Source organism: Maylandia zebra, linkage group LG8 (genome assembly GCF_041146795.1).
Source record: "Maylandia zebra isolate NMK-2024a linkage group LG8, Mzebra_GT3a, whole genome shotgun sequence".
NCBI lineage: Eukaryota > Metazoa > Chordata > Actinopteri > Cichliformes > Cichlidae > Maylandia > Maylandia zebra.
The window spans coordinates 13137185-13151800 of NC_135174.1; the positions used below are offsets into that span (position 1 = coordinate 13137185).

The 14616-nt window shown below is 40.7% G+C and overlaps 1 protein-coding gene across 7 annotated transcripts in view; it reads left to right on the plus strand.

Annotated features, from left to right (window-relative positions):
• Positions 1-14616, plus strand: part of LOC101473739 (uncharacterized) — a 53080-nt gene that overhangs the window by 15546 nt on the left and 22918 nt on the right. For all 7 annotated transcript variants that reach the window (XR_001341891.4, XM_014409749.4, XM_014409748.4 and 4 more), the window contains exons 4-5: positions 9022-9173; positions 10835-10919. Coding sequence is in view for 6 of the 7 variants with exons in the window: in XM_014409749.4 (XP_014265235.3) it covers positions 9022-9173; positions 10835-10919 (237 nt within the window). In the remaining variant the exon portion in view is untranslated. The remainder of the gene's footprint in view (positions 1-9021; positions 9174-10834; positions 10920-14616) is intronic.

Sequence of the window (14616 nt, forward strand, 5' to 3'; positions counted from 1 at the left end):
CTCCCTGCTCTATAAAGCCAAACGGGGCCTGGCAGACTGCTCGCTCAGTTTGTTCTAAACACCAGACCAGGACACTGACAAAAGATTTCATTTAAAGTATCAGGGTGAGAGGTTAGCTAGCTCCAAGATGGGTGCTAATAAAACAGTGGGAAGGTCTGCATGTTCAGTGGTGGTGGCGCAGGGACACTGGCAGGCAAAGTGAAAGTAAAAAACATACATTTAAAACCAAACCAAAAAATGCTTCCCAATATATTTAGATTACTTTTTTTGGGCTAGATACATTTTGGACACACGTTTTAAAATAAACCTCCTGTAACTGTAATTTTTGATTTGGTTAGCACCTCAGTTGGAAGTTCAGTTGTAGGCTAGCCTTAGATTTGAAGCCATTGCCTTGGGATAGCCTGTAGTGGCCACAGCTGCAGTTGAATGTCTTTCAGAGACATGACAGGTGCAGCTGTATTAGGTGACCTTTGACCTTTTGCCTCAACATGGTGACCCAGCAATCCTGTCACCTGTTAATGTCAGGGCTTTGCAGCAAAGGTATCTTTAAAAAGTGCAGCCTCAGAGCTGCGTCTGGTCACTGCTTACAATTACAGGATAAGAATAGGATTCATATGTGATGGTGCACACTTTCAGCTTCAAGTATGTTTGATATACAGGTGAAAATGTCTCCCAGTAGAAGTTTTTACTTATGTGGGCCTCTTTTAATGAGTAGCTCAAGCTTATAAAACCTACATTACGTGGAGTTGAAGATTTTGGCTTGCTGCTAATTGTTGTTGGGTGAGCGACTCTCTCTTTAATAACCTGCTCCAGCTTCCTCAGGAGCTGGCCCAAAATTCCCTTTTCCAACAGCCGTGTTCTGGCTTGCTTCCAGCGATTGCACCCTCAGTGTGGTCCTCTCTCTTCTGTGCTTTCTCTCAGCTTTAAGGCAACAAGCACACACCTTCTTTGTAACTTTAGCTATCAAAAATGACTCATGGATGCAATTTTTAAAAAGTTCTTGTAATACAGTACTTATAGCTTTGTGGAAAAAACATGTTGCCTTCATCATCAGTGAGCAGTTTTTTTTTTTTATTTTTTTGTTTGTTTGTTTGTTTTTTTAATTTTTTTTTAAAATTATGGCTGACTGTTTTGGCCTGTCACAATGACCAGATGGTGCTTTAGTTTTAATGGTGTCTGGTCCTAGAACGCATAAAGAAATCTGGAAAGTTTTGTTACCTGATGAATCCTCGCTTCGTTGCTTGAAATTGTTGTCACTGCTGTTTTGATTACGCTGCTTTTCATCCTTGTAGGGAAAAAAAGCTAGCTCCACAGTTGATGTATTAACTTAATTAAGTGAAGAAACATTTTCCTGTGCCTCCTCCATTTTCCCTTCCATTCCTTTTGGCTTGATGGGCAAATTCTGCCTCGACTGGACTGAAGAATTATTTGGTATCTCCCTGCATGTCTTCTGTAATTTCTTCATAGAGCTGACTAAGGTGCAGAAACTAGCTGTTTAATTGAGTTATTTGTATTTATGAACCTTTTCTGTGACTATAGAAGTTTTTATTATAGACTGCAACAGCATCAGAAGACCAAGCATAGAACGGGTACCTTTTCACTTTGGCCTACTTTCCAAAGTGCTGTGTCAGTGCACTGAATGGCGTGCAGCAGCATTTCAGACAGTTGTGTTTGGAGGCAACTTGTAATCTTATAACAAGTGCTGTGTTTTTGCATTGGAGCCAAAAGCTGACCACAGAACTGTGGCTTTAGGGTTTACTGTGCTAGAAGTTAGTGATTAAGATCATTAACATTTAAGACTAACAATGGATAATAGCAGTGTTGCAAAACAGTCTTAATGCGCTGGGCTTCCAGCATTCATTTGGGAGAGTAGCTGTTGGAATGAATTTAGGCTGGTGGACTGCTTGATGAATGTGTTTTAGGATCTAACTGCGGCACTGATGTGACATGCATTTGTGCATTCAGCTCCCAGCCACCCAAGATTTTACATAAGGTCAGTTTCCTGTCTCTGTGATCCACTTTGCTGACAGGAGCATGTGGCACAACAAAAAAAGCTTCTTTACAGTCTTTGCATTCTTTGTTTGTCATCCTATTACTCAGACAAACAGAGGTATCTTTTAGATGATTTTGTCTCAATGTCAGTGGGAGTATGCAAAAGGTGCAAAGTCAAATTTAATAAAATTTGGTGGAGATTTTGTTATAAAGTTGGATCACTTTCATTGAAGGTATGACATGAGACAGTGGACTTGGCAGAGAAAGCCCTTCTCGGTTAGAGATTGGTATCGTAGAAACCAATGCAGTCCCTTCACACATAGGGTAATTATTTGGCACCGTCTCTACAACCTCAAGTGAAGGGTATAAACTGAACAGATAAGCAGTGAGTAGACATAACAGGCTCCATTCATAAGTCAGGAGAAGGAGTGAAGACGGCAAGGAGCAGATGAGAAATTATTAAATAATGATTTTTGACACTGAGATGATTCAGAGAAGAAAGGGGCAGCTTTCACAAAGATTATTGGGAGAAAAAGAAAAGGTGTTATCTGTGGGTAAACACACACACACCCTAACAACAGCTTTTTAGATCTTACAGCCAAGGCAACATGACACAACTCGACTGTAGCACCTGTTTCTGCTGCCAGCCCATCAACTCTGTCACCACTTCAACATAGGCTGACAGATTTCTCACACTCTGCCTTTTGCTGCTTTTTATTATGTAGTCATTATTACAGGCGTCACACCAACAGCTCCTGGCTGAGTGATACTGCGTTACCGTAAATGCCTTGTTTGACTTTTGTGTGACTACATGTGTTTTTATTATTCTATTGTTGGCTTGCCACCATAACGGGCAGCCGGAGATCAGGTTCACATAGTTGTAGTTTACTGCACTTGATTGACCGATTGCAATCATAGCCTGCATTTGAAGAGAATCCTGCTGTACTAAGCAGCGGCAAAAAAAGAAAGGTCTTCATCATCACTTACTCACCCTCATCTTCCTCCGCCTCTGCATTCGTCGGCTGCTGGCCTCCTAACACAGCATTAAACCACCCACATTCTCTCACCACTCTCCATAAGAAGAGAAGCGCTGCTGCCACCCACAACCCTCTCTGAAATATCTTCTACAAATATGTGTGAAATGTGTGCTGTGGTTTTTCCTTTGCTCTTGTTCATTTTTTTTTTCACATAATATTGTGTGTTAGCGCTGTGTTCTTCCAGCCTCCGCTGTAGCTCTGTTGCTTCGTTACCGTCTGAAAGTCCAGAATGCATACCAGTGGGATGAGGTGTATCTGAGAATGCCTGACAGGACTGCACTTTATAACACATGGTTTATTTTGATTATTGTTATTGTTTTAATCCATCTATATGTTTAGCTGGAGTACAGACCTATAGTAGTGTTACAGAGGGGGCTGTTACTGTGCCTGCTGAAAGCAGTCTTAATACGGAGGTAAAATGACCTAACCGAGAGGCTGTTGGACTTGATGATTGTAGTGTTGCCTGTGACACATCTCTCAACTCTATTTCCTAGCCTGATCACAATGTATATCTGTTGTTGTATGATGATTATGTGCTTGGGAAGGAGGTGGTTTGATGGTCCTCTGCAGCACAGCTAAAGGTGACTCCCATCCATATAGCACCTGAGGATATTTCCCTGCAGCTGGTTGTTGGCTCAATTACTGGTATCAAAAAATGTGTGTTTGCTCCTGTTGTTCTCAGTTGCTATGGAAAAATTTATCGCATAATTGCTGTTATTTGTAGCAAGCAGAGGATGGACCCTGAAGAGACCTGATTTCAAGCTTTTGCACGTGAATCAGGATGAAACGGCGCCAGTTCATCGGCTTTTCTTTTGGCTCCAGTGTCTGAAATGATCAAACTAGAATAGCTTTGGATGCAGAATAAAGAAGCCTGCTGGTACATGTCTAAAGACGAGTAATGTAACTCAAGAAGTGAAGTCATAGCATTTGAATTTGTCACCACACAGGATGGCAGACAGAGTGGCACCTAGTAACCAATAACAGATGTTTCTAATTAACGGACAGGTGTTCGTAGCTAACCTTGGCAGCATATTTAGTTGCAATTATGCTGTGAGAACTTGACTGAATGTATTGGAAAATGTATTGCAACTTGTGACTCACACAGTATAATGCAATTTACCTCACAATCTTCGTGAGTCATTTTCAAACGGCCTCTCGCTTTCCACGAACAGAAACGAGTCAATCGAACCCAAAAATGTTGATGGCAGAGGACGAGAATTTGCTTCGCAATGGAAAAAAAGAAAGCGGACCATCAGTGAGCTGCCAAAAGAAGCAAATATTTCTCCCACTGTGTCATAAGGGAGAATGGGCTGTTTTGCTTAGCTGCAGAATTGCAGTGAGCAAAGGAAGCCCAGGCACAAAGATATGTATGGAACTCACTGATTACCATTATATAAACAGATGTGGTTTCTAATGAATACCACCATATTGCCACACAGCATCTGAGCAGAATAGTGCATCCTGGCTGCGATATTGTCAGTGGTTTTAATGATTAGCACCCCCTGTTCTTTCCGACTGTACAACTTGAAATAGTTGCTGTTGTCTTTAATTGTTTTCCTCAATAACCTCACTTGCTGTTTTTGACTGCGTAAGCACTTTCACGCTGATGAAGTTATCTACAGTTACTTGGATGCTGTACTAGTATTGCTCACAAAGTCAGTTGTGGAAATCTGCACATATCTCACACTCCCAAATTAACTGGGCACAAAGGGAGGACCACCAACCAATTTTCAGCCATTAGTAGGAGGATGTGTCATTGGCACTTTCTTCAGTGCCAGCTAACAGACGATTATTTTGAGGTATTGATTGTGTTGTAGAATTATTTAGTGCTCCGGCATATAACGGTAGAAGTTTCATATTATCTTTGCTTGGAGGCTTGGCAAGTTTCAAATGTTCACACAAATGGTGCAGTCATTTCCAATAAGTGGACAACTTGCCATGTTTGAAGTTCACATCCTGCATAAATAAGCTTAAATGTTAGGTTATCGGAACAAATTGTTCCTTGGATACTAATCAGTACTCAACATTACTGTTGTGTTGAATATTAATTATCATCACTACTGATATGAACAGAGCTGTCTTCACACAACCCCTCCAGCCACTAGCAGCTGAACACACGTGCAGTGTTTGAACAATAAGAAAACTGAACAGAATATTTTGAGGAATTTCAAGATTTCAGTAGACCATTCTGTGAAAGTGCTAAACCGCTTTGATAACCTGGCCAACAAACATGTTAGCCTTTTAACTATTAGTGATTATCCAATAGGCACAAACCCAGCCTCAGGGGCTCCCAAGCTTATGTGCTATCTTGTGAGCTAGTGCTAGTCCAAAGCCTGCATAAATAGGAAGGTTGCATAAGGAATTACATCCTGTGTAAAGTCATCCGGCTGTGGTCACCCCTTGGGATATTAGGGAGCAGCTGAAAACATATATGTAAAGTGTATATCGCCCTACAGTTACACTTTGTAGGTATTTCTTTGCCTCTTTTTTTTTTTTTTTTTTTTTGTGCTACATCCGAAATCTTGAAATAGTATTGTCTGATATTATAGTTGTAATTTTTTGCCCCCATGGTATCTTCAATGGTATTTTCCTGGGTATCTGTATCGAGTTTGAAATTCTAGTATCCAACCTAACACATGCACATATTATACTACATGAAAATGTACTACCTGAAGTATCCAAAGTAAAAAAATGCTTCTGTCTCTTGCTTTTGCATGACATGAGCAGTTTAAGAAGGGAGTCTATTTTCATAACCTGTTAATTTTAAAAATTGAGCCAAACCTGAATTGCCTGTGAGTAAAACAAAATCCTAAAATTGGGAAATTAACTGAATTAAATGAATCATACATTTTCCAGTACAGTAGCCTTGCATGTATCTAATCCCACAGTTTACAGTGTTTATAAATGATGCGACTGCATAGTTTTCATGTAAAGATTGTTATGACAGCTTAAAATTTTTACCTGCAGCTGCTGATTCAGTATTCACATGCTAGACTGGAGAAATTGGATCTCTCCCTGATTTGTCCAGCCTCCCTTTGGGACTCTGTTCAACGACTCCCATGGAGTATTTCCACTATTGTCTAAGAAACCTCAGAGACAAGAATAAGTTTATGCTGGCTTCATAATTTTCATGCTGTGACCACAAAAGGACATTTGTTTGGGCCTCTTGTCTCCCGGTCATTTCCTTATTGAGGGTTAACGGGAGGAGTTGCTCTGTGGACTGTTGCGACTGACAATCCTACATTATGTGAACTAGTGCTGATTCACAAAGGATTCATTGTGAAGAGCGGTGGCCCTGGGAGAGTGGAATGGGTCTAGGTTAGGTGACAGAGGTGTGGGTTCAGGGGCCTGGGGCTAGGGGCTAGAGGCACTATGGCTGGACCAAAGTGGGGGAGTGTATGGTGCTCAGCTGACACAGTGCTGGAGCTGGGAGGGGGCACATGTGTGAGAGGAACCCCGTGCTGGTCGCCACACAGCTCCAGCAAACATTTACTGTACTCCTACTGCGCTGCCTCCTACTACAGTCAAAGCACTGAAATCCCTCTCAGAGGTGAGCTGCTCTATGAAAATAGGTTCCTAATCGAAGCTGCTGTCAGTCTGATTTATTTTCTGTGTTCATGAGAATCCAATGCAGTGCTTATTAAACCAGGGCCTTAAGCTGCTTGTACAACTGTTCCCAGAATCAGACATTTTTTGCCGTTTATCCTCTTCTGACTCCAGCTCAAGGACAAGCCCACATGTGTGGTGTACTCTAGATTTGTTTACACAGACAGATGGCCGAGCAGTCCAAAGTCAAAGTCCACAAAAGCCCTTTTTATTTTATTTTTTTTCCTGCTGCACTGCTGTTCTGCTTGACCACTAGCTCAAGACCTTAATCTCCCTCCTCTCACCCTCTACTGGTCCTCCTCTCTGTCTTTTAAATCTTCAACGTCTCTGTGAGGGTGAGACCAGGGCTTTCAGGTCAAGCTGACTCCAGCCTCTCTGGCTAGCCACTATGGACCAGGACTCAGTCCTTGCCCAGCTGTCCCAAGGGTTGTTTACATGGCTCTGTGTCAAGTCCGGCTGTTGCCCTGGCCTCTCTACTGTCAAAAGCCCTTCGGTTACAGGCCATTTTAAAGTTGTTGAACCAAAACAATGTCCAATCGCCATTTTTATTGCATGCATACACCGCATAGATGTTAGTCTTGTTAGACTAACCTACTGTCCTCCTGCTCCTATTTTTCAGTGCCAAAATTTTGACTCTTACAAAATAGAAAGTGGTAAAAAAGTGACAATTAATAGCAACAAAGTAAACGGGGCCTCTCATCTTCCCTCAGGGTGGCGTTACCACAACTGTGGATTTCTCTGTCCACATTAGAGGCCATAAATGGGCCTCAATTGCTCTCTTACTGATAGGTTACAGTTAAGCTGCACTATTTGGGTCCTTGATTCAGATCTATTGGATCACTACGTGACCTTTTAATTTTCTCTCCCTTTCCAGCTCTCTCGTAATGAGTGCAGATTTGCTGAGGGCTGTAATTTATCATCTTTGGTCTGCTACGTTAAAGCTTGCGGATCCCTGCATGTGGGGTTGTTTTAGTGAAGCTAGAGCAGTTGATAGAATTTTAGTGTAAACTTTGTCAGTTTGCTGTATTTTGTTTTGCTAGAATGCTGTTTGTTTTATTGTATTATAAATCCCTTTACATTAGTATGCTTTGTCTGTCCTTTTTAATCCCTTATTTAAAAAAAAAAAGAGAACTTTTGCATTTGTTGTTCAGTTGACTTGAAATTAAAGTTCATGGGGCTCCACCAAGACCATTTAAGCTCAATAAATGTATGATATTTCTAAAGCCAGCGAGCAAAACGATTTAATAATCGTGATCTCAGTTTTTTCCAGAAAAGAAAATTGTAGATATTTTTGTCCTAAGCTAGTAGAACAGATTAGATACGCAGTGCTCACTTACTTGATTGAACAAATTTAAATCCCTCAGTCAACATAGGATAGGATTATTCTAGCTTTTTTTTTTTTTTTTTTTTTCTTTCAGGGCTCGTGGAAGTCATTTGGAGGTCAGACTGAATTAAAGTCAGGTGTCAGAGCTTTGTAATATTTCTGGTTGCTTTTGTGCAGTTGTTTGCCTTGTTTGTTTGCAACTGCACAAGTCTTTTTACTCCTTGGTGCTCTTAGAAAGCCATGATTTTTACAACACTGTAGATGAGTAATGCAGTGCCATTGACTGGTATAACTAGATTATATGATCTTAGTCTGTATTCATTGTAAATAAGCCGTGGTGCATTTAAAAAGCTGTTGTGTACTTACACAAACTTCCATTGAAACCCTAAGTCATTGTACACAAAGTGGTATTATTCAGAAAGTCCTGTGGTCATGGTATTTATTGCTGACAGATGGCATCCGTGTCAGTCTGCATAGCTGTGTTTGCAGATCGCGGCGAGGCATCAGACAGCGAACCACGTAATGAACCTATGAACTTGTACTGTAACAGGCACTTCTTTCACAGGGCCATTCATGCGGTTTTAGTGCAGTCAGTTGAGTTCATTTGAGAAATTTGTCATTCATTTTTATCTTATTTTTGGGTACATGTGCTTATTTAACTAATCCTACAAATAAAATTGCACCTTCACTAAAAATGTAATACAGGCTTGATTATTGACTTCATAACAGTTTCATGCTGATAACATCAAAGCTGCAAAGAACTGCAGTTTTTCCTCTTGTAAAATCATGTTTTTCCTAGAGCAGTGCTGCATATGTAAGGCAATTATGGAATTAACGCAATTTAAATGCTTCGACGCATATCTCAAATCACAAAATACTGAAAGTGAGCCGTGACAAGAACATTTGCGTTTGCACAGACTGTTATATCAGTGTGCGGCATGCCAAGCTTGGCATGAAATTTCATGCTGGGGCGGATTGTGTGAGAAGGCAGACCATGTGGAGGGATTTGCAAGCACGTCTGTTAACTTTCCCACTTACCACTTTCTCCCTGTGCCTCTTCAGCCCAGCACGCTTCCCCAGGGTACAATCAATATGAACCAGTGTTCTGACGTCATCGACGGCGAGTCCAGGACAGGTCAGAAGAACTCGCTGTGCATCCTGACCCCTGAGAAGGAGTACTTCATACGGGCCGAGTGTAAAGAAATCATCAATGGGTAAGACGTAAAAACCTGCTATCATAGTACTCATAATCATCTACTATATTAGGATTCGCAAATGCACATCCTGCCATTATTTGGATACATATATAGAAAGAAATGACTTCAGGTGGGCAGTGTGGTTTGTGTTGCTCTGTCTTCTGGGTTGCATGGACAGTGGTGACAGAAATAAAGTGGTATGGCTGTGTGTAGCTGCTGTGGCAGCCAAACTGCTCTGCCCCCTGCTGTCTCCTTTGTGCTGTGCTCTTCAGATAGTTGTAATTTACGCTGCAGTGACAGTGCACATTCTTGAACTGTTGGCTCTGCCTGCTTTTCTAACCCTCTCCCTGTCTTAACAAAGTCTTCTACAGCAGGACCTAGATTACAGTACTAAAATGTAATCTTCATACTTCAGGCTTCATTTGAGCCTGCAGTTTAAAGCGTGTTTCTGCACTGCGCTCTCCCTGGCCGGCTGATGCACATTATAGCTATTCTTAGGGAACTGTGACTCACAGCACCCACTCCTCATCATGCTACCTGCTCTGTCGCTATTCACCTCCCACTCTCCTATCATCATCTGGCATGCATGTGTTTGTTCTAGGCCATCACAGAACCATATTAGCTTTTCAAGTTTGTCATTTCCTGACAGTGGAATTTATTTTTCACTATGTTATTCTCCTCTAAGATGTCTTTTGACTTTTATTAGAGTTTGAACACAGTGCCATGTGTTGGTGTTCTGTCCTAAAAATGTTGATCACTAGATTTGCTAACCCTGTCCGTGTCAGCACTTCATTCAGATGATGTAAGGATCTAGATTCGCTGTTACCTGTATAAATATTTCTGGTGTTAAAGCACCGTGGTTTACCATATCCAACAAAATGCATTATCCCCATCTTTTTAACTAAAGCATAACTTCAAAAGAATGAATATGCAAACAGAAATTAAGATCTGTTATGTTCTATGATTTTTGTTCTCTACCATTTTCTTATTTTCTGTCATAAATATGCTCTTAGTTTTTGGTGGATTCTCAGATTAAACATGGACACAGAATCACAAAATGAAGTAAGCATATGTATGTGCCATCCCAAAAGCTCAGACTTCAGATACTCCTAAATGCTTTGACACAGCCAGGGTTTCTTTCTAGTTTTACCTGTATTTACTGTCAGAGTAGATCTTGCTAATGTGGTCATCTCGGACACAGCTCAGGCTATGAGCTCAGACGCCCCACTCACCTGCTGTGTAAACCTTCTGTTTGTGAGAGGCAGCCAAACTGAACAAAGTAGTTCCAAAGAGAGGGAGGCCTTAAAGGGAAGCTGCTTGTTTCAGGCAGAGGATGAAATAGGAGGCTAAACAAACGCTCAGTATGATGCATATTAGAATTCAATGAGATGTACTTTGAACTGTGAATTTGTAAAAGCTACTTTACTAGAGTCCAAGACTACAAATATGGAGCTGGAATAGGCTACCTTTTAAGAAATGAAACTGTGCTGACTTTGCTGCTTTAGCCTTTAGTGTTGTAAATGTGTTATTAACGTATCGCTTTGTCGGGGCATGCTTCGTAGTTTATTCTTTGCTGCAGAAAACTTTGTCCCTTTGTATATGAATCCATTAAGCATGCAGAGTTTATACAGTCAGAATTTAAGACTAGAAGAGCACTTACACTGTTTCATTATTTGCAGGTGGCAGGAGGCTCTGACTGTGTACCCCAGGACAAACAAACAGAACCAGAAGAAAAAACGCAAAGTCGATCCACCCACTCACCAGGTAATGAACTTATTCTTTCTTTGCCCAGTGAACAACAGCCAAATTTAAATTGTTATATTATATGTCATGAAGTGTATAGTTTTCTTTTCTTTTTTCAGTTTAATATTGGTGGTTTAAAACAAATCAAAAGCTTGGGACTTGCATGTATAAATGTCAAAGAACATTTATGTTGTATTCTTTCAGCGTGTTTTGTATGAGGGAGAACTATGTTTAATAACTCACAATGAAGCATCTTTATGTTTCTGTGCTTATGACAGCTCTGACAACAGGATTTATGTGCTTGAGTTCATGTGGCTGTCCACAGCCCCAGTCAACCCCACGTTCATGAATGGGTTTTCTCTTAGATGTCTGGGGGGAAATATGAACTCACAAATGAGCTGATTAATTAAAGCTCAGAGGTGGTTTTTGACTGTAGCGCAATGATTATGACACAGTTTTACCCAAATATGTGCAGTAATAGGATTAAATGATGACGGGATCACAGGCTGTATTCAGGAGGTTTGTCTGTGTCGACATAGAGCTGCAGCTTGACCCTTATGTTTTAGATATTATGAACATTATAAATTATCCACATGTGGCAATTGCTTCATTCCTTGTCAACAACAAAGAGAGCATATATTTAAGGATGACCTCTGCCATGGAAATATGCAGAACGGATGCCTCTCATTCCTCTCCAACTACAACAGCTTTTTTCCCCCCTTTGAGAGGGAGACAGATGTAGTTTTTCTGCCAGTGACATGCTCAACAGTTTAAACCGCCTATATTTACATTCCTGTGTCACATGATATGTCAGTTTCGATAGACAACACGCCTCACACTTGTCTAATTTAACTCCAGCTATCAGTGAAGCACACATCGTGTTACATATTGTTTCTTGGGTGTTGTAAATCGCATGTGGTATTGTTTTCCACAATTAATACCTGCTTTATGCTTCCAGCAGTGCATAATTGCATAGATATGGAACAGTATCACAAGGTTGGCAGGCAGCAAACATTAGTCAGCTATCAAAATATTCCTGAACAAACAGTGAAGGGAAATGTTGACAACTGCATGTGTGCTGTAACAACATTCAGCAGCAACTTTGATCCTGTTGCACATGAATTTGCTGGTGCGCTCAGTTTCATTGTCATGTCCAGCAGCTGCCATCACACCTGTCAGGCTTTTTCAGTCCGTGTGGTGATTAAGCATTTGGTGCTTATCAAAGCATTCCCATTCAGGACTTATCGAGGATTTAAATCCTTAAATATTTGTGGCAACCCAATAAAGGTTTTGTCATTTCACACTGAGCTCCTGAACTCTTAACAAGATGCATGTTTAAGTCTGTGAGCCGGAAAAGGTGCACTTTGGGTTTTGAACTCCAGTAGTCCTGCCTATTAAACAATCTTTGCAGAGTACATTTAACGGTCTAAAAAGGGTCAAGGTCACTAATGTGTCTTTCAAGCCTGTCTTGCAACGCCTTTCAGAACCACCATGGGAGCAAAAAGCAGTTTTTGCGTCAGAGCAAGTTTTGTATTCCCTGGCAGGTAGGAATAAAAGAATAATGGTCCAGAGTGAAGATGAAATATAAGAGTATGATATAATAAAATTGCACAGACCACCCACCATGGCATACCAGTTTGTGCCCCCCGCCCCCCTCCTGTGTGAGGCCTGGCCAAGTTTGTGGTGCATACAAACAAACGTACAAACTGAACTTCATTGTCTGGTTCCTCTAATGACGGCGCCCCGAATCAGACTGTGACCTTGCTCGGCTTATGCAGACTGGCTCATTTACAGAGAGAGCGGCGACACAGACATGACCTTGACTGTGTCTCGCTGTGACCACCAGTTACGTCTGTTTTCATTGGTCTTGTTTCTTTTCTTTGCTGCGTACAGTAACTGTTCGTGTAGGTAACCAAACCTGAAGCTCCTCTTCTGTTCACATATAATTTCCTCTGAAAGGTTATTCTTGGATTGCTATTCATTTTTGTTCTTTACTTGTTCATTTTGTTGGTAAAATCCACAATTAATTGGTTATTTAATATTATGGTACCTATAGAGTTAAACACTATAGGGAGGCATGGAGTCAGGCCTACAGCTCTAAATCTACATTGTAAACACTTCACTGGCGAATGTGATCAAATTTATATTGTGCCAATGTGACAAATAATTGGGCTACAGCAGTTCTAGTGACTCAATGGTGAAATGCATATCAGCCTATAAAACATTCAAGGAAGAATAAGAAATATGGAGAATGGCAGAATTCAAATTTTTAAAAATGAACCGTTACTGTCGCCTAAAGCAGACCCTCAGTTGTCATGCCATATCCTGACCAGCAGTTGTATTCTATTGTGAATCATGAAGAACTTCTTGTTTTATATTTGTATTAAATATATGTGGGGAAAATGAATAAAACCAATAAATATAATTAAATAAGAAAGTAAATTGGGGGATTAATGCAAAGGTAAATAAAGAAGAAAAGGCAAGAAAAGTCAATTCATGTAATATTTTAAAGCCAGTCACTCTTACAGCAATTTATAATAGTTCTGGTGTGTTTAATGGTATGTAACCAACCAATGAGCTAATGTGGTGGGGAGGTATGCATCTGTCCATCCGTCCAGTTTCCACAGTTTCCAGGAATCACTCCTCCTCGACTATTGGTCACTTTTTAGCGAAACAAAATTAATTTGTCTTTACGTATGACTGTTGTGAACTGTAGTACAGCAAAACAAACTTAGCGCTCTCTTTCTGTACTTCACACATTACAATAAACTGTGAATTCTGATGGAGCCGATGAGCTACTAAGGCTACGTTCACACTGCAGGTCTTAATGCTCAATTCCGATTTTTTTTTTTTTTTTTTTTTTGTCTGCTTATTCACACTACAAATAAAATGCGACAGCAAACGTGCTCTAGTGTGAACGCTCAAAGCGGCCCGCATGCGCAAAAGAAGACGTCACACACAACGCGCTCTGTTTAGACCCAGAACAAACAGTATTGTTTGACTGATGGCCCTTAATATAAAGACTTCAGACTTTACGTTTCCCAATTTTTGCTTTAAGTTATTTTGCTATTTACATAATAATGTAAATAACCTAATAATTACCTTTTATTGCTGTTTTAGAGGAGCGGTGCTTCAAAGGATAGTTGCAGATTTCTGTCAGAATCTGCAGATTATACAGTACAAATAAAATGTTCACGTTTCTCCAACGTTGTCTTCCCAACAGTTTCACTGACATCTACACTGGATGGCCAGGAAGCGTTCACGATGTCTTCTCGGGCGCTTCTCTGGCGCTGATAATTGGCGTCTGTCTTGTGTCAGTGACGTAAAAGATGGATTTAATGCGACATGACCGTTCAAACAGCAGTCGCTTTCTAAAACATCGGATATGTATCGCATTCAGTACCACATACGAAAGTGACCCAGATCAGATTTGAAAATATCAGATTTGTGCCGTTCACACTGTCATAGCATGATCGGATATGGGTCGCATAGGGTCAGAAGAATCGGATTTGATGCGCTTTCGCCTGCAGTGTGAACGTAGCCTATGTGACTGATCTGGTTAGTTCATCCAGCCAAAGGACTGATGAGCTCTCACCATCCATTCACAAGACTGTACTCCTCTTACAATGTTGGTGAGAATTTAATTGGTCTGAATCCAAGGTCTTATTGCTCAAGGTCATGTTTGTCGTTTTAATTAGATTTTAATTCAGTAACAATA